General features: G+C 39.9%; 1 protein-coding gene across 2 annotated transcripts in view; it reads left to right on the plus strand.

Moving 5' to 3' along the window:
- The window catches only part of SCML4 (Scm polycomb group protein like 4), an 87,119-nt gene extending 60,889 nt beyond the window's left edge, over nucleotides 1-26,230 (plus strand). The window contains exons 6-8 of one of the 2 annotated variants that reach the window (XM_014061408.2): nucleotides 5,565-5,834; nucleotides 17,002-17,147; nucleotides 22,871-26,230. In XM_014061408.2, coding sequence (XP_013916883.2) covers nucleotides 5,565-5,834; nucleotides 17,002-17,147; nucleotides 22,871-22,996 — 542 coding nt within the window. In that variant the 3' untranslated portion in view covers nucleotides 22,997-26,230. The remainder of the gene's footprint in view (nucleotides 1-5,564; nucleotides 5,835-17,001; nucleotides 17,148-22,870) is intronic. The other variant, XM_087718681.1, reaches the window with a different exon arrangement.
- The last annotated feature ends 569 nt before the right edge of the window (nucleotides 26,231-26,799 follow it).

Genomic DNA, 26,799 nt, shown 5'->3' on the forward strand with positions numbered 1-26,799 from the left:
AGCCTCGGGGAAACAAAAAACATTTGGGTTTCTGGGCTCAGCTTCATTGTTAACAGTATTGTAGTAGAATCTTGTCTGGTTTGGAATGGCATGAAGGGAGAAAGCTGAGTAGTCAGAGTGACAGTGAGAAGTAGCACTAGTGAGGAAGGGCTGAGGGGAACAACAGAAAGAGTTATAAAGATTACAAAAAAGAAACAGAAGGGAATGTTTGTGATGTGTGTGTAAAAGAAAAAAGAGTGTTAAATTCTTTTTAAAATAATGTAGGTAATTGGAGTAAATGCATTTTGCTAGAGGATGAAAACTATTTTTAAAGTGATTCAAAGTAACAAAACCTTTGGAAACAAATTGGGTCATAGGTTCTGTTCTATTCCATATATTGTGTGTGTGTGTGTGTGTGTGTGTGTGTGTGTGTGTGAGAGAGAGAGAGAGAGAGAGAGAGGGAGGGAGGGAGGGAGGGAGGGAGGGAGGGAGGGAGGGAGGGAGAGAGAGATTTTTCTTGAAATTCAATATAACTGTTGGCCTTTCTGTGAAATGTGTTTTTGTTAAGGTAAAAAAGAAATCTAATTTCAACAGAATTTGTGTTATGCATGTTAGGCTTCGCTTCTGCCATGTATTTAGACTTCTAGGCAAATAGAATTTGAGAGACAGGGATTATTTTTTCCTTCTATGTCATCTTCAGGTTTGCTAAATATGGAATCTTTCTTAGAACGTGCAGGCAAAGAAGGCTATGAAATTTAATGGCATTGTTTTCTTTTATCCAGACTGTAAAATGCATTAAATGCTTTGAGGAACTCATTAAAAACATATTTTAATGGCTCAGCGTAATAGTCATAAGTGTCTTTTACCTGACTTCGAAGTGTTCTTCTGCAGGCAGAAAAACACAACAAACAGAATTTGAGTTCAATTCCTTGTATGCTACAAATGTGCTGTTTTAGTCTTCCTTTCACTTAGTCCTGTAGCATTCAATCTTCTTTCCCCTCCTACAATAATTGCTGCACATAGCTTTGGAGTAAAGTCAAAATAAATGGTTTTTATGGTTATCAGTATTTCTGGCTTTGGTTCGTCATTTAATTACCTGCACAATTCATTTATTGCCTCATAGATTCCTCTGCCTGGAACATTATCCTTTAAACAATACATAAAATATTAAGGTCAGGTTTAAAGTGGGAACAGGAGATCTGTGCAATCTAGTCAACCACAACAATATTTAATAGAAAGCTATTTGCCTGTCTGAAGCAGTTGGTGAAGGGAAGGCTGCTAGATTGTCTCCGGCATTTGAAATGAGATGCAGTGGGACGATTTGAGAGACAGGTTTTTTCATTCTTTGTGAAAGCTGAGCTTCAGTCAAAAGTGGGTGTGGGTCCCACTGCCTCTGCCTCCCCTGGACAGGTCTTGAATGACAGCAATACAGTCAAGGGACAGGTATTTACATAACAGGCTATTACAAGGGCAACTGCAAGAGAGTCAAAAAAAGCCAAGATGGTATCCTTGTCTACATGATTGAACATCCTTCTCTTTTTTATACGGAAACAGTGGTGTGATTCAGCCGGTTCACACAGGCAAACCGGCTGTTAAATTACCCACCCACAACTATCAAAGTGGATCCTGGGTGCTGCGCTGCAATGGAGAAACAGGCAATGGAGCGGCCAGCGCAAGGGAAGGAGAAGAAGGCCGCTTTCCCTCTTTCTTTTCCCTGCTCCTCCCCCCCTTATGCTGGCTACTCTGTTGCCTGTTTCTCTATTGCAGCGCAGCGCCCAGGATCCACTTTGATAGCATATGTGTGTGTGTTAATTTAACAACTGGTTCACCCAGGATCAGGTTGGCCATCATGGGAGGCTCATTCCACATGAGCAGCGGAGTTGGAGAATGGGGATGGGCTATGCCTCCCATGACAGCCAACTCAACTCTGGGTGAACTGGTTGTTAAATTATTTGAATCCCACCTCTGTATTGAACACACATGCAACATACATATCAAAAGGGTGTGATTTCAATTCAGCAGGCACAGAGGCCGTCTTCACTTTTGAATGCTTTGTGTGTCTTTCCAAACACTTCTCTCTTGTGACCACAGCCTAAAGAGTCATTTTGTAAACATGTTCCCTATACAAGCCAGACACGTTAATGCACTCTGCTGCTTTCGGTTGATGACAGATGTGATGGGCTCTTCTGGAGTTACAGGAGAAGCTTCTTTGGTAGATTTCAGACCAGATTGATCAGTTTTGTTAATATATGAGGGTTTTTTAAAAATCTTGTAATGCATACATACAGTACATCATTTTCAGTTTTGTAAGTGATCCCAATAGTTTAGATAAATTGGTGAATCTTAGGGAGACTTCACGGCTTGGCTCCATATGGCTTAATTGCAGGACAGAATCTTCTAATTCTAAGCCCAAGGTTCGCAATTTTTTTTTGAACCAGGAGCCACTTGACTACTTATCACGCATTCCAAAAAATAGCTGTGATAGGAAGAATGGTGTGAGGATGCAGTGGTTAGAATGCAAGATTGCAGGCTAACTCTGCTGACTGCCAGCAGTTCGATTCTGACCGGCTCGAGGTGGACTCAGCCTTCCAAGGTTGGTAAAATGAGGACCCTGATTGTTGGGGGCAATAAGCTGACTCTGTTAAGCACTTAGAGACGACTGTAAAGCACTTTAAAGCTGTATATAAGACTAAGTGCTATTGATACTGCTAAATACAAGAAAACATGGTTATCATCTTATGAAATAGATAAGCAGTAAAGCTTTGAAAGCTGCAGGTGGTTCAGGAAGCATAGGTTGAGTCAGGAGTGGCAGCTACATAATTTAAAATAACTCAAAAGCAGCTAATATCTCAGGCAGTTGCTGGCTAAAATAGAGCCTAAGACAGATAGCAAAGTTTCCTTTCTCCCTGTGTTATTTATTAACCCTCTGGAATCTGGCCGGCATCTCTATAGTTTGTCTGGTTAGCCGTTGTTAAAATGAAGAGGGAACCCAACCTGTGGCTCTGAACATAGGTAACGTTTAGATAAAACATATTCAAAGCTCTATATTTCAACACTATTTAAATGTTTCTGTATATAAATAGTGAACCCCACATTCATTAAATTAGATAACATGATATATAATGTCTGTCTGTCTCTCTTCCATCTGAAAGAAATAGCAAATAGATTGACTCATCCTGCTCTGGCCCATTTCCTAACAATAAAAGAAAGCAGCAGTTGAAGAATATCCAAGGGAAGAAGTCTATAGGGCAGTCAGTGATGGCTAAACTTTTTCTAAAGGTGTGCCAAAATTGCCCACCTGTGCATGCGTGTGTGGCCCCCCTCACGTACGACCCCCCCATGTGTGTGTGGAGAGTTTTTGCTCTCCCTGGGCTCCAGAGGTTTTCCTGAAGCCTAGGGAGAGCAAAAATGGCCTCCCCGCCCCCCCCGCCCCCGAGGCCCTCCAGAAGGCAGAAACATTATTTCTGAACTTCTGGTTGGCCTCTTGGGCCATTTTCTCACCCTCCCCAGGCTACAGGAAAGCATCCGGAGCCTGTGGAAGGTGAAAAACAGGCCCAATGGGCCAACCAGAAGTTTGGAAACCAACTTCCCCTTGACCGTTGGACCTGTTTTTCGCCCTCTCCAGGCTTCCGGAAACCTCCAGAGCCTGTGGAGGGTGAAAAACAGTCCAACGGTCCAACCGGAAGTTTGGGAGCTGAGGTCTGCCGTGCCGGCAAATATGACTCCAGGATGCCAGGATCCTTCTTAATTTCCAGTTTAATACTATTTGCATTGAAATTAATGGTCTTTCAATATCAGTTTATGAGATTGTGATTTTCCCAAGGGCATCTGATGAGAACAGAAGTGACCCTTGGCATATATCCAGCACAATATGTTTACATTGACTATATTCCTTAGTAATTAGGGTTTTTTTTTGGGGGGGGGGGTTGACCAAGGAAAATAAAGTAATGGAAAAGGAAAAAAGACAAAGGAGAAAACAATGTTATAACCCCAAATGAATGCCAGGCCTGCTAGTTCTTATAATTTGTTTCCAAGAAAAAATTAGAACAGCCTTTCAGCCTCCAGATAAGACTACAACACCCATCTCCTAAACTAGCACACTAGTCCCAATCTTGAGAAGAATGTGAGGGAGAAGGCTGTTATGGAGACCGCTAACACGAACATGGAAAGATGGTCAGTTGCCAAATTGATGAACCCTTCGCCCTAGCCTCAGCATGTGACTTTCACATTTGCATGTAATATTATGAAGACTCTTTCTTATCAGAGAGAAATCATCTACTGAGAAAAGAGAGATCCATTTGCTCCTGTAGCAAATTCTAAATCCCCAGGTAGTCTTTGTTTCTTTATTGTTTTAATGTGCATGTGCAGAAAATGTGATAACATTCTGGATGTAATGTACAGTCTAGTTCATTCGTGTTTCTGAAATTAAACTGTCAAGAGCTATCTTCCCTGGTAGCATTTTAATGACTAATATTTTTGTCATAACGGTTTGCTAATGCCAATGAATAAAATAAAAGACTATAGTGGTGCAGAGAACACCGATGGAAAATAAAATTGGAAATATTATAACCCCTGCTTTTTTTTTATCAGAGTATCAGTATTTTGCAGCAGCAAGTATCTGGGAATTAGTGTTCAAGTGTAAGGTGAAAGATAAGAAGCCTCTCCAATATTATCATGGTTCCCACTCTTTGATTCTGCTTCCCATAATTATAGTATCATGCCTAAAGCATTCTAAAAGAGTAACTTACACCAAGATGTTTCAAGCTGTGTTTCACAGAACTCCATAAAAACTTGATGAGACTAAAGGCAAAGGAAACCTCAATCCACACAGACAGTTTTCGATCATTAGAGCTTTGCCTCTTGAGCTTGGATCCCGGGATTTTTTAATTTTTTAATAAACAGGTTTTACAGCCTGAAAAAGTTTGAAAACTCTAATTAGACAACTGCTGCCAAGCATCACTTGTGCTTCCTCTCCTGTAATTTGCTAACAAAGCCCCATTTCAAATAAGACATAGGGCTTGCACCAATAAAAAGCATTTTCTTTGGGGAAGATTAAAGATCTGTCAAAATCTATTTTGCTTATTCTCGTGACTAAAAATGTAGTACAAGGTTTTACCAATGAAGTGCCCCTTTCACGCTTTCCTGTTGTAACTGCAATCAAAGAGGAGAGTTAATAGTCAATAATCACCAATCTGCTCTGTGATTTATTTTGTACCACCCCAGAAAGCTCTTGAATTTACATATTTATTTAAGCCTAATAATACCTTTTCTGCACATATTCAGATCATCATTCCAAAGCAATTTAAGCTCCGAGTTTCAGATTGACAGTGATGTCAGTATTAATTAATTTCCAAACTAGGTAGCTATCATCTTAAAAATAAACCCCAACTTATTTTTATTACACATCCTTATTAATAATTTGTATATAATACAACTCTTTCCATTTGCAGTAGCTCACACTTTAATCTGCTAGTGGATTTAAACTGTCTTTAAAACAGAATTAAAAGAACAAGTTTTCAAAATCAATTTTGTTGCTTTAGGAAAAAGGACTGCGTTCCACGATAACCTGATTCTTCTCTTTCAAGCAGAAACAGTTATACCTGAAGATTATCTGGTTGATCCACTGGCTACAAAGCATTACAGCATCGATCCCTCGGATTCAGCATTTAATTGCATGGGATCATTGTACTCTATGAGACAGAGTTCTGGAGAGGGACGGCACGGTGGAGGGTCCTCTTCCTCCTGCAGTCATCGCTCTGCTCAAGTGGCTTCAGGAGGCCCATCAACCGCTACCCTGAGGCATCAAACATCAAGCCCAACCAGAAACGGAACCATTCTGGAAGGAAACAGAAATGGTAACACAACACTTTCCCCTTTCTCCTAATGATTTTATCACCTTGCTGATTCCTGTAGTCTTTATTTCAAACCTCTTCTGCCAATTACATCCCTACGACCGATAAGATCTCATAGATTAGGCCTCCTCCGTATTCCATCGGCCAGCCAGTGTCGGCTGGCAACTACAAGGAGGAGGGCCTTCTCAGCAGTAGCCCCGACCCTTTGGAACGAGCTCCCCGTGGAGATTCGTACCCTCTCCACCGTCCAGGCCTTCCGCATAGCCTTGAAGAACTGGCTCGCCCGTCAGGCCTGGGGATAGGATAGTTACCCGCCCGAATGATGAGTGTTTGTTGCTTGCTATTTTATTACATGTTTTGTCCTACTGTCTGTATTCCCCTTTCCCAGTTTTTGTGTGAGCCGCCCTGAGTCCCCTCAGGGAAAAGGGCGGCCTACAAATTCTAATAAAAATTCTAAAAAAAATTCTAAAAAAAAAAAAAAAAAAAAATTCTAAAAATTCTCTTCTTGAGAAAGCAATTGTGTATACAGTAATTGCAATCAGATAACAGTAGAATTGTGGCAACAAACCCCACCCCAAGCTTTGTGCAATAACTGTGTAAGGATGTAAACTCTGTGCAAAGCCTGCAGACATGCAGGGCTTATTCGTGCAATCAAATGCACTTAAGTCCATAGAAGTTAAGTTTAGTGCTGGGACATAAACCCGCACAAATTACAGTCACCGTATAAGACACAATTATGACAGTAACTTTAAATTTCCCATTAAATTCTCTTGACTGCTCTGATGAAAACAATGATTTAGGACTCTAATTTAACTCCTTTTGTATTTTATGTAATAGTGGGACATTTCTGAAGTTTGCATATTATTTCTTTCTTATAAACCAGATATCATCAAGATGTTATTTTATAAAGTCGCTGGACAGTACTGAATGTAGTCCCATCCATTTAGGCTCTGCTCTGAGGTTGGAAAAGATAGAGTAGGAATCTCATACCTGGGAGCTACTAAAGATGCCTGATGGGGTCAGTTAAACATAATAAGACATAGATTATTGATATACCTATTTAACTTCCCTGCAGGTCCATCCCCCCCCCTTTTAATCCACCACCATCCCGCACCTTAATCCCCCCCGCACCTTAATCTTATTATGGAAGAAAATTGTAAATAAGAACTTTTAAAAGTTCAGACATGGGATTCAGATATCAACTATCATTTGATAATAATAAGCAACTTTTTTTCAAAATGAAGAAAAATTGGATCCTACTGAATAAATATAGTGCCCCCCCCAGTCTACCTGTACAATAGAATGGGGAATCTCAGAGATTGATGTGATCTATTATACTAGTTGAGGCTAATGGGGGGAATAAAATCCCTTCTGCTATTTAGAGTACATGAAGGAAACTTATTAAAATAGGTAAAGGTAAAGGTTCCCCACACACATATGTGCTAGTTGTTCTCGACTCTAGGGGGTGGTGCTCACCTCCGTTTCAAAGCTGAAGAGCCAGCGCTGTCCAAAGATGTCTCTGTGGTCATGTGGCTGGCATGACTAAACGACGAAGGCGCATGGAACGCTGTTACCTTCCCACCAAAGGTCTACTTGCATTTTTACGTGCTTTTGAACTGCTAGGTTGGCAGAAGCGGGGACAAGAAACAGGAGCTCACTCCGTTACGTGGCGCTAGAGATTCGAACTGCTGAACTGCCGACCTTTCTGATAGACAAGCTCAGCATCTTAGCCACTGAGCCACCACATCCCTTATTAAAATAGGATTACCAAAAATCCAAATGGCCATTAGATGGCAGCAAAGAATTAGAGTTTTCTGTATTTTCTTATTCCCCTGCCATTTATGTCTTGAATCAGACAGTATAAACAGATATTATTTGGTGCTTTCTGAGGTTGGTGGTTTTCTTGCAGGCGTTTCATTGCCAAACTAGGTAACAACATCAGTGCACCAAACTCAGAGAACACCCAGGGCCCCATACTTCAACCCTGAGCTACAAATATTCTCTTCTATTGGTTAAACAGATATGGTCCAGTTGAGGACCGTTTTTCTTCTTATTAGTAAATGACCTACCCCACAGCTTGTTCACGCAATGTTCTTGCTAGATACATTTCCATCAAGAGGTATTCAATAATTAATCCTCAGATGAGATAAGAAACAGCCCGAAATTATCTTCTCCCTACTCCTACTACCTACCATGCCTGAAATACTAAGCCACGAGGAAAGGGGTTGATAAAACAGGAGATAACTTCAGTATAGAAACCCAAATGTTATCATTTAGCCTAGTGGTAGCAAAATTTTAAACTACATTTACTTATCACCAAAATGATGCAACTTCTGACCAGATAAAATCAGTTTTGCCTCACAAGAGAAAACATAGGTCACTAAAACTTAACTTTTCTAAAAATACAAGCATCTTTTTTTTAAGAGAGGTAATGCTTCAGGCTAGAAACTAGTGTTGGAAGAAATGTCCTTCTGGGTTCAGTTCCAGAAAAAGAAACTGGAAACATGGAGGCTGCTTGGAAAGATGATTTACTGGTGGATAGGATCGCATGGCTTGAGCTCCTGAACAGAAAAGGGGGATCACATGCTTCCAGATGTTGGATGAAGAAGAAAAAGAGACCGAGATGCTGAAAGTTCCTGGTTTTATGCCCTTTCTGGCCTTTGATCTTGATCTTGTATTCTGATTGGTTGTCAGACTCCCATGGGGCCATGCAGGGGCAACTTGGTAGGCTATGAGTCCACATTTGGTTGAGCATTGCTTCTTCACAGTGTCCTGTGGTGAGATGGGTAAAGGGCTAATACTATCATGCCTTAATCTCATCACCCTGGAGCTGAGGGGGGGGGAGATCTTTGTTATGTAGATTAGACTGGCTCAGGCATTTTAATGGCTTATTGACAAAGGTGGGGGCTATTAAGAAAGAGTCTGCTTCCTGCCTAAAAACATGTTTCTTCATTTCTGATCCTTGGAAATATAATATTCTGCCGTTTCAATATTTCCCAGGATATTTCATTTTTCTAGGAGAGGGGTGGGAGCTAACTTCCTACACTAGGATACTGTGAGTTCTAGACATAGCTATGATTGAAGCCTGCTGGGTGACTTTTGGCCAATCACTTTCTCTCAGCCCGAAGAAGAAGGCAAGAGCAAACCACTTCTGAAAAATGTTGCCAAAGACAACTGCACTGACTTGTCCAGGCAGTCACAAAGTGTAAATAGTGTAAAATAGTGATTTAAAGGCACATGCACATAGGATACAAGCATAACCCTAATACATTCTGCCTGGAGACTAGAATTCTGCTCCAACTCCCTTTTTTCTTGGAGCATACAGGACTCAAGATTTTGGTGGGCACCACAGTCAGAAGCCTGATCAGCGCAATCCAAACCTCTTCTGATTCTCAGGCTGCCATGTACTGCGCAACAAAGGAGGCAGGAGAATTTCTCCTTGAACGGTGTGCTTTTAAATGGCAGGTGATATGCAGAAATGATGTGCTCCTGCTGCACAGTGTTTTCTGGCAGCATGAAGGGGATCCAGAATCTGCTACAATGTGAATGCTATGGAACTCTCTTACTTCCAGGGAAACTGAGTCCCAGGTGAGCAATCACATACCTATAAAGACAGGACAGCCAGCTGCTGCTAAGCTAGGACAAAACAGCATGACAAAACAGATCTTGTTCAGTAGACCAAAGAGGTACATTGAGTAACTGCCCAAGAGATGGACTGAGAAAGTAAAATGGAAGAAGTCGACCAAGGGTTTATTTATTTGCAGCACTGCAATCTTTAGGATTTGGCCTAGAGGAGACAGTCATTCCATTCATCAATACTAGCTGCTATATTTTCTGCAGAGTTGATTAGGTTGGCTTTTTCTTCTGGTGGATATTGTAAGTCTGCAATTCCCATTCTTCAAAAAAGGAAACATTGAGAAGCTCATTGCATGGAGTGAAGGCACACAAGGATCAATCCCTCTCCTGTCCTTTAAAGTGGGGGGCGGGCAAAGCAGCATTAATATGGGAGCTCTTGAAATGCTATGAGTCAAGTTGCTAAATTCTAACTTCATGCAGCTTTTGATTCCCAATAACAGGAGTGTTTATGTAAATCCAAATCTACTAGTTGATGTTATCACATTCTGTATACACTGTTTAAGAATGGATAAATAGGTTCCCTTTCCTTTTGAAATGCTTTCTAAGTTTTTAAGCACCCCAGAGTTCATTTGCATTTTTCCTTCCCACCTGCCAAAGCCGGGAAATTGGATTTTATCTAAATTATGATCTTTATGGGTAATTATTGGTGGCAAACAGTCCTCTCTCTTTGTAATTTGAGTATTCTTTATCATCTTGATTAATTCTGATGACAAGTGCCCTAGGATACCTATGACATGTGAGAGATGAGATTGTTATTAATGTATTTAATCCCTGGTGTGAATAATTTCAGATGCATAAATGCAGGATTTATATACAGGAAGAACTCCTACAGCAAGAAAGAAAAAGCAAAACAAAAAATAACTGCATACAATATTCATGAAGAAGAGTGGTGTCAACCAGTTTTACATTAGACTATCAATTATAACTCAGTTCATGATGTTGAATTTAGTTTCTTAAAGTGTTTTTGATGTGAGTCCAAAATTCTCCTGGAAGGCCTTTCATGGAATTTATTTTCTGGGTTAGTTTATAAGCAAACAGCTGGGCTTATTTTGTTCATTTTTTTTGGCTTTTTGAGTTTAACATTTAAAGTATGTAAACGTCAAATAGAGGAAATCTTAGGAGAAAGACTATCTTTATCAGTATATTGCAGAAGTGAACCTTATGTTCATAAAACCTGATCATTGTAACTTTAAACAGGCAATACTTTCTTATAATCTCTATTTATTTAACAGTTTACACTCTGCTTCTGGATCTTTCATTTCTTAATAATATATTTGAGTCTCTTGGCTCTCCTGTTCTTCATCTACTAGACTTGTGATGGTGAACCTTTGGCACGCTTGCCAGAGGTGGTATGCAGAGCCCTCTGTGTGGGCCTGCACACTGTCACCAGTTGCTCTTCTGGTTTCCAGTGTGCATGCATGTGCCAGCCACCTGGTCTTCTGGTTTCCCGTGCTCTAATGCATGCAAAGACCAGCTGGCCAGAAACCAGCTGGTCTTTGAGTTTCTGAGCCTCCGGCGCGCACATTACGTGTTCCAGTTTCGACACACTCGGTGTTGAAAACGTTTGCCATCTCTGCAGTAGACATTTCAATTCCTCCATATCTCTCATGCCCTTCATTTGTCTCTTACTGACTTATATTGTGTAAAGCTCTGTCAGACATTCTGATGCTGTTTTTTTTACAGCAGTAGTACAGTAGAAACATAGAAAACTGCATTGTAGAATATCAGGCCATTGGTCTGCTCTTTTCAGAAATGTTAACATTACCCAGCACAGTTCTCCAGTCTCAAACAGGACAATGAGTTCCTGCTGTACAAGGAGAAGGTGGAAATTGCATCTGGAGTTTTCAGTGGGCTGCTATCTACAGGGATCCTGCCCTTCCTTGACTCTTATCAATGATGTACATCCATGCTGATATCCAGATAGTTCTTGTACAAGACCAGAGAACAGGCAGGCTAATGAGAAGTTAGCACTGTTGCAATTCCTGAAGATATTTTGCATTAGTGGCTACTCCATCTATGGTTTTGTGCTAAGAAGATGTTAAGCTAGAGGTTTCCTGAGAATTGCTTTCCAGTAGCTACTTAGGATTGATAAAGCAAATAGTATCATATAGAGGGCCACGTAGCCAATGTGATGAATTGGAATTATGGAAATACTTTGTTTGAATTTCAGTTATTTCTTGTCTCTTCAAGCTATCATGTGGGATTATTTTGAGGATAAACTGAGGTGAGACTTCTTAAACTAAATTATATAACTAACATTATGTTCCATTGTTTAAGCCTTTAACCTTCCATTTGTTAGGTCAGCTTGGTCTAGTGGTTAAGGCACCAAGCCAGAAACTGGGAGATTGTGACTTCTGGTCCAGAGTTTGGCATGGAAGCTAGCTGGGTGACCTTGAGTGACTCTCTCTCAGCCCAACTCACCACACAGGGATATCGTTGTGGGGAAAATAGGAAGAGAAAGAAGTATTTGGCAGGTTTGCCACCCTGAGTTATTTATGAAAATTATAAAGACTAGATAAAAAAAAATTTAAAATTAAATTCTCCCTTATGTAAGCACACCACAGATATAAGAAAAACTAAGCAGGTATCATTTAATCTTGTGCCATCTGGCACTTTAAAAGAGGAGTAAGGAAAAAGGGAAATGCTCAGGAAAGGAACAGAGACAACCACCAAGCTGTATAATTCTTCAGTCTTAGAATAAAAACAAAACTACACTTTCATTCCCAAAATGCTTTATTGCTTTGATTAAATGCCAAATGACCTTAATCTGTCCAGGTTCCCTGCCATTAAAATGTATGTCCACCATATTCATCATTGTGCTGTTTAGTAGCTCTCCAAAGAGAAAGTCATTACATCTAAACTCCTGGTTACAAAGGCATAAAACCAGAAATGATACAAAGGTTAGGCCTGTCCCTCATGTAATGTTTCCTTTCCTTTGTATTGTTGAAGGAAAATATTGATGAAGCAAATGTTGATGAAAGGAAAAGTGCAGCCATAACTTATCCTATAATGAGAAACGGAGAAAAAGATGTCATTGTCAGGACTTTCTGAATTTGTCAGCTGCCAGGTTCTAGTTTCACACTCATTTTATCAGACCGAGGGATGGGTGGGTAGAAATAGGGATAGAGATACTCAAAGGATAGGGGATTTCCATGCTCTCCTCTAAAATATAATAGACAACACCGTAGAAATGATTTACTTTTCACCATGTGAACTGCAGCCAAAGGATATTATTCCCTAATTTAAATGACATATTGATTTCATGATTTACTGAAATCTTGTTTTGCCTTTTGGATGGCTGCTTTGATCAGTTACCTGTGATGATAATAACTGGGTTTTTTTTGTTTTTGTTTATTTTAAACATATAAACACATCAACAAAAACAAACACATAACTTAAAAACAACATAGGAACAATAAGTTCCATCGTATATCATACAGCAGTTCCAAATCGGTTTCTTTGCAGTTAGTGTTTTCCCTACTATACATTTCTATCTTTCATTCATAATCTCCTTATTCGTTATCCATTTGTATGTACATTACTTTATTTATTTAAACTTAGCTACTTATGACCAGATATTATTTACCTATATTATGCTATATATTTTTATTGTCATTTGTTCTCTTACATACAGTAAGAGAACAGTATATACAGAATGTATATTATAGATATACATTCACATAATTATTCTTTTTCTTTGCCATTCTTATATTATTATTATTCCATTAGGAAGGTTATAAGGTATAGTTTAGAATGCTTTGTTTACCATTCTTCGCACCTGCTAAGACACCACCTTGTTTTCTCTTTCTTTTCCTTTCTCCCTCCCTTCCTTCTCTACTTCCTTCCTTCCTAGTCTTCATCCCCTTCTTCTTCTACCAGATAATAGCTGGTTTTATTTTATTTATTTATCATATTTTTATAGTCATTCATCTCAGGTAGTGACTCTGGGTGATGGACATAATAAAACAATCCAAATATCTGAAACCATCAATAAAAATAAAATGGTGAGATTTCATTATTGATAGAAGCATATGAGTTCTGGACAAAGTCCATGAGTTTCACACTTAAAGTTCAAAAAACAATGTCAAAAAAAATGGAACAGGATAATCACAAGTAGAATATGGGGATAGGATCAAAGCGGAGTTATGAAATAGATGCTTTGCGCGCATGATGCAGAATTTGGTATTTACTATTTTCAATCAACAACTTGGTAGCTAACAGCTTTTTTGTTTCATGTCACAAGAAATGGAAGCATTTATAGCTGACTTTCTTTTCTATTTCTTCTCCTATCCTATTAGCATCTTTCTTTTATATGTACTGAACTGGAATCACACAGGGTATAACAGAAAAAATAAATGCTAAAGCTTTACTTGGAAATCAAATAAGAAGCAAGGGAAGTGACAAACTAACTGCAACAATGTAATAACTATAACATTAAAACAGAAAAATAAATATGAAAAATACATTCTACATTTATCAGACAGAGATGGACACAAAAAGTAACATGGTAATAGCCCTATAAATAACACATGTCCACTTGGATTAACTTAGATGGACTATGAAAAGATCTCAGTCCCAATTGGGATGCTATAGCAAAAGATTGAATGAAGCTGTCATTTCATATATTATCTGAATTTCAACCTTATCTGGATGAAAATGACAGTGAAGTGATAAAGTGAAAATGATCTATACTGAATGCAAGTTCCTTGGAATTTAATTGCAAGAAGATATGAAGTGGCAATAAAGCAAAATACGTATAAAAATCAATGGCTGAACTATTTTAAATGTTACTGCTTTTTTATATATGTTGAAGGTGTAGAATTGCACATCCACCAAACACTAAGAAAGATCATATCAGAAGAAATTATAGGCTGTGTTCACACAAGGAAATCCATGGTTTAATTAACCATAGTTAACTATTCAACCTAATTGATTGGATTCATGTAACATACTACGCCACGATCTGCCACAACCATTTTAGGTTGGTATACCAACCATAGACATTAATAGAAAGGCAAGCAGCAGCCCTTCAGTTATTGCTGAATTAAAATGCTTCATCCTTACCCCCTGAATGCCTAAACCATTGTTCCTCAATCTTGGAGACTTTAAGATATGTGGACTTCAATTCCCAGAATTCCCTATCCATCATGGGAGTGGAAGTCCACAAATAGCATTTTCATTATTTCTGGAGCGCTACAGGTTCCTCACCTTTGCTTAGGCTGTAAAGCAGAGATTGATCATTGTTTTCAGGCCCTGGATTCTTTCCCCAAATTACCTGAAATCTTGTGAGATCTCTCATTTCAGGACTCTTTCCCATGGCTTAAACCTTACGAGGATTGGTGATGTTGTGTCATTATAGATATTTTAAAATCCTATTAAATAATTTAATTTGGAGGAATGACATTAGTGCATTGCCAAGAGCAGATTTTCTAGGCTGGTATTGTTGGATGAGTTAAAATTGCAATTCCCAGAATTCCCAGCCAGTCATTCATGGTGATCCTGGGTAGGAATTTTGAATTGAACTTAAAAACAAAGATGGACAGCTTAGAATTCTCTAGAAATGTTGGTTTGGGACTTTTCCAATGGCATTTGTGTTTGCCTCTATTAGCTGATGGAACTGAGATCTCCAGGCACTTGGAGACACCAAATTGTCTAATGCTAGTTGGAACATTTCTGGAGGGTGCAGGATTGGGGAAAGTTTCTATAGAAGGGAGAGAAAGAAAAAAGAATACACAAGCCTTTTCTATGGAACTTGGATTTCATTCACATCCTCCCCACAATTATTAGTACCGAAGAAATTCAACCACCAGTGATATTTGGCAAGGATATAAAATGTGGGCTTGTCAAGGTTTATTCCGGAGCATTAGGACATCTGCATTCTCAGCATTATGGAATCATGGCCATCCTGGGGTGTGTGTGCAAGCAAATGACATACACCTCATGAAGTGTATACCATATTTTTCGGAGTATAAGGTGCACCTTCCCCCCCTAAAAGAGCTTGGAAATGTTGGTGCATCTTATACACTGAATACAGCCATTTTTGGCCTCCTGCAGCCCTGCAGGCTTCAGCAGGGCTGGGGCAAAAATTTTTTGCAAAAAAACCTGGGCCTCTTTTCACAAAAACATAGGCTTTTTTGCCTTCCCTCAGCCCCCAGCAGCACTCTGCAGGCTTCAGCAGGGCTGGGGCAAGGCAAATACAGGGGCTGGGTAAAGGCAAAAATGGGGGCATTTTTGCCTTGCCCCAGCCCTGCTGAAGCCTGCAGAGTGCTGCTTGGGGCTGAGGGAAGGCAAAAACTTTTTTTCTTACTTACTTCTTTGAAATCTTGGTGTGTCTTATACACCGGTGCGTCTTATAGTCCGAAAAATATGGTATATTTGTAACAGATATCACAATATAGATTACATAATTAGGTTATTTGCACAATATCATGCTATACATACTGTGCTTTTGATGTTATTTCGACTTGTAATAATGCCTATGAAAATACTGCTTGCTCCTGAATGCAACACAACTTATGTTTCGGACTTGTCCCGAACTGGTTGTTTATCAAAAAAAGAGCCTTGGGCTGCATAAGTAGTGAAAGGATTAACTTTACTAAAGCCAAGTGGTTACAAGATAGAAAAAGGCAGATCTGAGCCTTGAGTGTGAAAACTGCCTACCAACTTTCCCCCTTTCCAGGTCCCCACCCCCCTGCAACTATTCCCTAGTGTCCAATTAAATTAAAAACAAATTGTTTTGGTAATGTTTTTGACATTTGATGAGCTCAGTCCTGTTCTGTATTGCATTCCCATGATTGTGACCTTAGGGTCGGTTGGCCAATCTCTCTGGTATCAGCGAAGCAGCAATGAGGCGAAGCAGGGTGGCAGCACTGACATTATGTTTCCTTGCTGTGCGTTGTTCAAAAACTAACAGGCATTAACATTACACAAATGCATTTATTAAAACCTTCTTGTAAGTTCAGACAATAGGCTTGCCCATGTTTTGTTTAATAGGGACTTATTGCAGGGGTGAAATCCAGCAGGTTCTGACAGGTTCTAGAGAACAAGTAGCAGACATTTTGAGTAGTTCAGAGAACCGGCAAATATCACCTCTGACTGGCCCCAGAGTGGGGTGGGAATGGAGATTTTGCAATATCCTTCCCCTGGAGTGGGCTGGGAATAGGAATTTTGCAGTATCCTTCTCCTGCCACGCCCACCAAGCCACGCCCAGAGAACCGGCCATAAAAACTTTTTGAATTTCACCACTGGCTTATTGGTTAACCATAACTGACTGCGTTCATACAAAATAGTCAGCTTTGAAACATGCTTTAAAACTTACAGAGGTTGAGTTCACATGCTATATTAAATCAAACCCAAAGAAACTTTATTACAGCTTAAAATGACATACAAACACAGTAATCGTATCAATGTAACCTAGTTATCTAGACTTCAAATTGTTTGGTGTGGCTGGTCACAGCTGACACGGTACAGTTGAAACAGTGGATGGATTGTCATGTGTTATTCTCTCCCACTAATTGTTGCTTCACTCCTATAGCCTCCAGTCCATCTCCAGAAAGACAGGATGCCACAAGACCCACAAGCAAAAATCCTTTGACCTGGACTGTTGATGACGTGGTATGGTTTGTTAAAGATGCGGATCCTCATGCTTTAGGACCTCACGTGGAACTCTTCAGGAAACACGTACGTAGAAGGCTTTCTGCGATAAATGACAGGATCCAAATGTAACCTTCTAGCAAACTGTTTTGGTCTGTACTTGAACCAATGTAAATGTAAATTGAAACAGACAGCTGACAAAAAATAGTGAAAGTGAGTCTTCCTCCAGGCAAATAGAATTAATCTAGGGCAGTGTTTGAAGATGGGTGAAGTTCAGCTCCCAGAATTCCCCAGCCAGCATGCGGAATTCTGGGAGTTGAAGTCCATGTATCTTCAGGTAGCCAAGATTGAGAAACACTGAATATGGATCTCAGGCACAACTTGATGGCACTCATATCTTAGAGAGCCTGAGGTGGGGCTTGGATGGATTCAGAGAGGATCTAAAGCTTATTGTTAGCGCTACAGCTAAAGAGGGACCCCAGGGCCAGGCAGCCTGCCGCTGAGGGTCAATTGCAAGAGAACCGAATGGCAGAACCATCTTTTTGTGCACTCCCCAGAAATACCACTTCAGTCGTTGTGGGAAAAAGTCTGCTGAAGAGCTAGCTGGGCTAACCTTGTTTGGCTTTTTGTTTTCAGTCAGAAAAGTATCCAATAACTAGGATTGCTAGCATTCTTTTTGTAGAATAACAATATCCTTTGTAAGAAAGATGAGAATTCAAAGATACATTGGTTTTAAATCCTCTCCCCACCCTGGCACTCACTCACCTCCTGCTTATAATTCAGTCAGCTTCGCAGGGAAACCTACAAGAGGTCTAGTGGTTGATTAAAACTATCGCTGTATTCAGCTCAATTATGCCTTTGAATTACTCATTTCTGAGCAATTGTTAACGTTCGTAGCTAAACTGGATTAACAAGAAGACACCAGAGGTGAGAGACAAGTGATTACTCCATTAACCTTAACCACAGTTTTCAGCACGTTAAATCATTTTAAAATGTAGGTGCATCATTTAAACTGATGTCCCGAATGCCACTGACATTCCCAGCTCCTGTCTTCCCTTCCTTGCATTCAGCTAATTTGGCTGTGACATGCCACCACTGTCCAATGAGAAGAATTATTCGTTTGACTTGTCACAACAAAGAGAGATCAGCAATGTATATTCTGAAAACAACATCTGCGACATCAACGCTGTGTGTCTTAATTAAGGCATGCTTCATTACTCTTGGGATGGTTGATCTTCAGCAGATCCTAAATCCCTTGCCAGCTGGGCTGATCTATGCACTTTCAAGGGAGAAGTAGGACAATAAAAGGAAAGTTTGGGCAACAGGCTTCCTTTGGTCACAGCTTAGGTTATGTAAACTCCATCCTTATTGTTTCTAAGCCAGGATTTATAGCTTAGTATATTGTGTAAACTCAATCGCTTGTGGTTTGTTCAACAAGCTGTATGTAAAGCAAATTGTGCTTGGGTGTGCAAACAGAGTTCACGGGTACAGTTAAAAATCGGGTTCTACCACAAAACCGCGGACGACAAAATCGCGGACGACGAAAGCGCGTCTGTGACGTCATCACAGCGCGACGAAAAAGATCGAAAAATGTAAAAATAAAGCGAAAACCTTACCCTAACCCCCCCAAACCTAACCCTAAACCTAACCCTAAACCTAACCCTTAACCTAACCCTAAACCTAACCCTAAACCTAACCCTTAACGTAACGAAAAACCTAACGCTAACCCTTAACCTAACGCTAAACGTAACGCTAACGCTCTAACCCTAACCCTAACCCTTAACCTAACCCTAACCCTAACCCTTAACCTAACCCTTACCTTTATGTGAATCGGCTTGCTGTAATTTAATTTTTATTGCAATTTTTCGATCTTTTTCATCGCGTTGTGATGACGTCACATACGCGATTTCGTCGACCGCGCTTTTGTGGAACGTGGTTTTGACGGGTCACGAAAAATCGAAGCCATCAGGCTAACTAACAAATAAGGAAGCCAACCCAAAAATGAGATTTTGATGCAACAGAATTCTCGCTGCGTTCTGGTTTGGGACCAAAAAATTAATACAGAAGAGAAAGTGCAGCTTTTGAATGAAGACAGATTTAACCTGTTCATTCAGAACCGGATCTGCCTCCTCTGATGAGACATAGAACTGAAAGCATATGTATTTGTTAAGACTGAACCATTTTTGCATGGATTATTTTAGCTTTATTTCCAATTAGTTTACCTTAATAGAGTGATAATACTGCTGGGCAGTATAAAGTTTGTCTTCCCAGTTGTTTTAAAAAACAGAGCAAAGCGGGGGGGGGAAGAGATGGCAAAGCAATCCTTCCATTTCTGTTCAATTACCAAGCAGAATGTTTTACACTTTAAGAAGCTACAGCAAAGTCAGCCTTATGATTTAGAGCTTGTTTGCATTGGTTAGTGGGCTCTCTCGGAGAGTTTTACACCACTATTGAAATATTAAACCTGACAGTTGGTGTTCACAGGATTAGATTGTAATAAAGCAACATGAAATGTTTCCAGTTGCTTTATGCTTTTGCAGCCTCACAGCAGAGTTTGAGAAGCCAGTGCATCTTATGAGCTCCGGTGGTAGTGGTGGGTTTCAATTTTTTTTAGAACCTCTTCTGTAGGTGACTGGGTGGGCATGACCAACTTGTAAAATGTGGTGAAACTCACTTAACAACGCTCTTGCTTAGCAATCAAAATGTTGGCTCAGAAACGCTGGCATTTGAAGCACGCAAGTCTTAAAGCTGTCAAGTTACAAGACCCTTGCACACCTAACCCTTTAGAAAAAAACCCCAGGAGTGTTCAAACTTGAAAGCTTTAAGACTTGTGGACGTTAACTCCCAGAATTCCTCCTCTCACTCTTCATCTTGATGATGTGAGAGGGGAGGGAGCTGGAACTGGTTCTAAACAGCACTGTAGATTTGTGGAACCTCTTCTATAGAAGAGGTTAGAACTGGCAGGAACCCACCCCTGCTCCAGTGGCCATTATAAACAACCCCTGAAGTGATTAATATAGTTCAGCTTTAGAACTAAACCAAGCCTGTGATGGAAGAATATGTAATCAATCACTGCCTGGTGTGCTGTTTCTGCTTTACAAAATTCTCCGGAGCTTTTTACGTTAACCCCAGCTTGCTGGATGTTATTTAGCTCTACTTTGGACTGCAACACACCTCGCTTTTCTAGCTGATGCAATATACCTGTGATGGTGAACCTATGGCACCTGTGCCACAGGTGGCACGTGGAGCCCTCTCTGCGGGCACGTGAGCTGTCACCCTAGCTCAACTCCACTGCGCTTGTCTGTGCGTCTCCCGCCGGCCAGATGATTTTTGGATCTCTGCTGCATGCAGGAGACCATTTTTGTTCCCAAGAGGCTGCAGAGAGGCCTGCTAGGCCCAAAAGAGGGCATGGGGGTGGGGCACATGCACAGGGGGCAGGGCACATGGTCCGTGTGTGTCACATGCACATTGCATTATGGGTGTAGGCATGACCTGACAATTGCACGATAGACATATGTGCGCTGACAAAATAGCGCCGATTAAAACGCGACGTCAAAATCGCGACCACAAATTTGCGATGTCAAAATCGCGCCGACAAAAGCGCGATGACAAGCACAATAAAATTGAAAAATGTTTAGGGTTAGGGTTAGGGTTAGAGTTGGGGTTATAACGTACGTATACGCGTCCCACTATGTTAAAGGCCCAGCACACTCACAGTTTGTTGATGACGCGATTTTATCATCGCGCATTTGTCGGCGTGCAATTGTCGAAAATCAATTAGCGATTTTGACGGTGCTCATTTGTCCATCGCGGTTTTGTCGGTGCGCATATGTGTATCGCGCATTTGTCGGTGAACCGGGTGTAGGCACGCACACACGCATTGTCACGGACACAAACGTGCTTTCGGCACACAACGACAAAAAGGTTAGACATCACTGCAATCTACTCTTCATGAAGGTGATCCCAGCAAGTAAATCATGGAGAGAAGCATCTGAGGAATACATTCTCTTTACAAGAAATATGGGGTTTTAGGACAATGCATGAGTCTCTTGATTGTGTGAACTTATTTCTGCCTCTGTGCTTGGGCTCTGGAACTATCTGGTAAGGGCCCTTTGTTCTTCCTGTTTTTACTAGGGGTGGCAATCTCCCATTTCACAAAGAGCACAATATTCCCACTGTGAATATTGTCCTCAAATTTTTTCTACTTTATTAGAAGCTGCTCAGCTATCTTATTGTTACGGGCCTGGCATGTTTTGTGTCTGGTGACAACCATGAGACTTGAACTGAAGTCTCCATCCCTTTTACCTGATTTCAGACACAGAACATATAAAAAGGGGACAGAGGTTCAGTAGGGCAGCCAAGGTTGCCATCTTGACATTTTTTGACATCTCCTGCAGAGATCCTGTAAGAGGCAACTTTTATAGTTCATATTTCAACTGTTTCACGTTAGAGCATTCGTTAAAGTCCTTTCCTTTGCAGTTCATAGTCATCTGACTATGAGCATAAGGGTTCCACCACAAAACCGCGTTCGACTAAAGGGCGCTCGACGAAACCGCGTAGCTGACGTCATCACAGCGCGACAACAGCGCGGAGAAAAAAGCACGGTGTAAACGCTAAATCTAAAATTAACACCTAAACCTAAAGCTAACCCCCCTAAACCTAATCCTAATCCTAATCCTAACCCTAAACCTAACCCTTAACCTAACCCTAAACCTAACCCTTAACCTAACGCTAAACCTAATCCTAACCCTTAACCTAACCCTAAACCTAACCCTAACCCTTAACCTAACCCTAAACCTAACCCTAACCCTTAACCTAACCCTAAACCTAACCCTTACCTTAACTTGAATTGGCTTGCTTTCAAAGCGCTATTTAAAGCGCCCTTCTTTCTCCGCGCTCGCTGTTGTCGCCCTGTTGATGACATCAGCGACGCAGTTTAATCGGGCGCGCTTTAGTCGAGCGTGGTTTTGTCGTGCCACGGAGCATAAGAGCCGTGGTTGCGCAGTGGTCAGAATGCAGTATTGCAGGCTAAACCTGCTGGCTGCCAGGAGTTCAATTCTGACTGGGTCAAGGTTGACTCAGCCTTCCATCCTTCCGAGGTTGGTAAAATGAGGACCCTGATTGTTGGGGGAAATATGCTGACTGCATAAACTGCTTAGAGATGGCTATAAAACACTATGAAGTAGTATATAAATCTAAGTGCTATTGCTATCGGGGGCTTCTAGACGGTCCTGGCCCTGTTACCTGATTTGTTAGTTTGTAGTTGCTGCTGCTGCTGCTGTTGTGAAAGATCATATTTCCTTGTGACTATGTAGTACCCCAAGAACAGACATCTGACACTGGCTCTGAACTCAGAGGACTTGATGAAGCTGGACCATGAAGAAAATCAACAGCTGCTTCTGAAATTTGACTTCCGTTTAGACTTATGCTCACACGTTTAGTGCTTGTCTCTTCATGGTGGTGGTGTTTCATTATTCAGTGATCTCGTTATTACTTTTGTGTTCATTTACATTTTTATGGAAGGCATTTTAATGTTGTATATTGCCAGATGTTGCATGGCATGGCAGGTTTCATGAACGTAGTTTAAATAAATAAATTCACCAGCACTTCAGTTAAATAGATCCAATTCTGGAATAGTAGAACATTTGGGAATTGAGGTCCTACTTTGTTGAATTTCTCAAAAATGTTTGGTATCGTCAGAGACATGCAGGGCAATTCTTTGTACAGCTTTGCAGCAAATTGTTTTATTTCTTCTGCAAACACAGTTCCAAATTATGATTTATGCTCTTCTGTCTTTCTTTTTGTATTAGGAGATTGATGGCAATGCTCTCTTGCTACTGAAAAGCGACATGATCATGAAATATTTGGGTCTGAAGCTGGGACCGGCACTCAAACTCTGTTATCACATCGATAAATTGAAACAAGCCAAGTTCTGATGCTTTTTTAAAAGACCAAACAATTCCAATATAAATCAAGGAAGTAGATGAAAGGTAACAAGTTGCCTTATGGAAAAATAATCCATTTTCAAGCTGCTTCTCCTCTGTTTTGTACTGAGAACTTGGCCTTTCTAAAAGTCTTCATCTTCACCATTTTTGCTGATTTGTGTGAATACTTTTCCAAAAAAGTATACAATTATAATTATTTTGTATTATTCATATTGTTATTGTTAATATTATTATTATTAAGTCCTATTTTTGTAGTCATAAAAGAAAAATTGTACGCCAAAAGATCTTCCCTACTTTTTAGAAAAGAAGAAATTTGAAAAGCTTTAGGAAAAAAATTTCTGGGCTGCTTCACTTAAGTCTGGCCATTGCATCTGGCCATATCAGGTGACTCGTCTTATGAATTTGCTATCAGAGTCAAAGCACTCTCATATCACCTCAAACAGAGTGGTTTTTAATTGGAATCAATGAATGCATTTAGCTGTCAATCATCAATTGTAGTCTAGCAACATTCATGCATCTGCAAACAAACTCCTAATCTAATTCTTTTGTGTAACCACACATGCATTCCTTTAACAGGCGACCCATCTATATTTTTGCCCAGTGACCTGGGAGGATCACAGAATATTCTGGGAATATGAAGATAAAAATTGTGCATTTGCTTGGACATACACTGTGAATTTAATCATGTTTTCATGGCATTCAGCCTGTAAAGTGACTGAACAGCTAACTGTTTGCTGTTCCCCAGGTTTTTTCTTGCTACCCTGAATCATATCCTTTCCTACATAGTCATCAGCATGAAGGTCTAAGTAATGTGATTTTGGATAGCCAGGAGCATATTGGCAACAGACTGTTTTATAACATGATAAGTATACAATATCATACCATTTGAAAACAATGAGGAAATATCCCTTCTCTAGTTTGCCCCCGAAGTCTAGTACGTAATGTAGAAACCCACAGTTTCTTTAACTCTTGGCTGCACAAGATCTAGTCTAGAAGAAAGACCATGGCCAAACATTCATAGTTCATAGAACTGCTCCATACTCTTTGAAAACGTTATGTGACAATTGTTAACATCACTGGAATGAAAGTCACAGATGTTAATTTGCTTAGTCATTCTTTGGTGGTTTAGCTGGCTTACCAAAACTGTCCTGAATGTGCAGAGAAATAGACGGCCAGGAGCAAGAGGTCACATCTCTCCCAAAGCTTTGAAGTGAATAACATCTGCCTGCTTCAAGCTTGAAGAACTCAAGGAAAGTATATTTTTTGGCAACTTGTAGTAGAAAGATTGTTTCTTGTTGGGCAGGAACCATTACCAGTGACTGGTTAGCTGTCAAATTTGTGGAGTGTAATCCACTCTGAGCCACATTTCCTACCAAACTTTGATGTGATTTGGTTAACTAAAATAATACTGCAGTTACTTATTTGATGCATGAACAGTGATCATAGGCTGATTAGCTAAGAACCAAGAAATCTACAAATTTGTATCCAATTAACTGAAGATATTATTTTATTCTATGGTATTATGGGAAATCTGTCCCGTGGTTTGCACTATTTTGAAAACGTGAATTATTTCAGTAGAAACAGGAATATTTCTCTCTCTTATCTCAAGTATCCTGTTTTGTCACAAGAGGATTTGATGTTAATCAACTCCAGTCTTGAGCTGTGATAGCATCATTGCACTCTAAAGAACAACTTTCCCTCGAGTGATATCTCACCTTTAATCAAATATGGGCTTATAGCTTCTACTCTAATCAAACCTTCCTGCTGCAGATGGTACTTCTACTTTTCACATGCAGAAGACAGTTTTGATATCAGAACAGCAAATGAGAATCCTATGGTCAGGAATTTTGGTTAGGAAGCTTACAAACGAAACAAATTGCTTGACTAACAATTTTCCTTCATGATCTGGTTCTATTCTGCAAATATTGTGTATTTGGAATGGGGGGAGGGGACTCACACAAATAATGCATCAGAAAGAAAGATAAAATAATTAAACGCTGCACTGTAGACTTACAAGGATGCTCACTCTAGAAGAAACATACATTATCATTAATTTTATCTTGTGGCTAAAATTACAAAAATTGCATTAATTCTCAACAGATGTATTATCCTATACAGTTACACTACATATCTGCCATTATTCCATCTACATGATACATCTGGTAAGCAGTGGGTGAGAACAAGATCTTTTAAGTGATAAATTGGAAAAGTTGAATAATACCTTGTTTTTCTTGGTTTAAAAATTGTGTGTAAGTACATCTCAGAGAAAAAAAGATTTTGTTTTGTTTTGCCCTACTATTAGGAATGTATTGGGAATATATATTGGGAATACATTACAGCTATTCTAACTTTTTCGTTTAGATTAACACAATCTCATATACCCTGGAAATATTCAGAGTATTGGTGTCCAAAAATAGAACATATACATATATTCTTATTGTTATTAACTTGAATAACTTTACATCTTGTTGCTGCAAGGCATGGACCTTTCTACATGCATCAGATGTTTCACAGATAGAGAAAGAGGCCTCTTGGAGCTTGTCACATGCACATCGTCAGCATATCCACAACTACTGGTCCTTAGAGGTCCATAACCTGGCATCCTGTTAGCATAATTGCAGGATAGGTCCCACAGGAGCCTCCCACATGCAAACGAGCAGTTGTCTTTCACAGCTGTCTTATTATGTCTAGATCACCTTCTCATTAGACTGGAGGTATATATACATATCTTGATCTCTAGGGGTTTAAACTATTTTTGTAAGCACATTTAAATCAGGTCAAGTCCTCTGAGGTTTGGTCAATTAAACTGAAATACATATGTGAATAAGCTTAACAGTGTATCCAATAACTGAAGAAGTAAGTCCTTGAGCTCTGAGGTAGCATAGAGGATTAATTCCTTTAACTTGAAAATTTGTGAACACCCGAACAAGATATTTGTACAGTTGTACAGTTAAGCACAATTCTTGCTTTTTAGGACAAAGGTGTTCTGTTTCATCTGAGTGTATATAGAGTTGAATATAACTGTACTGTTGAATTCTGCAGATCCCATGACAATCTTGTCTCATTCTTACTCCTCATTGGGGACATGGTTTTGTCCTTTAAGTGCAATTCTTTGTTCTGTTTCATGGAAATAACCATATGTAAATATTGTTCCCCTTCAACCAGCATTCAATTTTCATTAAGATGTCTCTCATTTTGATGAATCCTTGTGATTTTTTTTAATTAACCAAGATATCTGCCTCATTATGTTAGCTTATCCAACATTAAAAGGCTGTATATTGGTTCCTCTGAATTTAGATTTTATTTCCTTTCTTTTTCAACCAATGAATGACTCACAAGTCTGAGCTGCACCACAAAACCACTCTTATGGATCTGTTACCATTTACTCATGGCTGCCAGAGGTACAGCCTTTCCCACCTATTGCGTCACTGTACAATTCTGTGCATGTTTATTTGAAAATAAAGTCTACTGAGCCGAGGGCAGTAAGTTCTAAAGAAATATGGATTGGATCTCTGTGCATGAACCTAGCGTATAAAATGACTACCTCTGTAAATACATATGGGGCAGTGCCATTTAGATGCCCTTAAAATTTAAAAAAATGGAGATGCACATAACATCATAAGCTGGATTTATGGCTTTGAGCACTCAGTCATTAGTAATAGAAGGTGGGAGAGAATTGTGTAGATGCTGATGCAGTAATTAAGGTGGCTTAACTTTAAAATGGATGCAGCTGAAAATAACCCAGGTTCACATATCTCCATAAGGCAAGTTTTTTTTTCTTAATCAGGGCTTGT

The sequence above is a fragment of the Thamnophis sirtalis genome, unplaced genomic scaffold (assembly GCF_051295495.1).
Source record: "Thamnophis sirtalis isolate CommonGarterSnake01/CBP01778 unplaced genomic scaffold, rThaSir2_p1.2 scaffold_6, whole genome shotgun sequence".
Taxonomy (NCBI): Eukaryota; Metazoa; Chordata; class Lepidosauria; order Squamata; family Natricidae; genus Thamnophis; species Thamnophis sirtalis.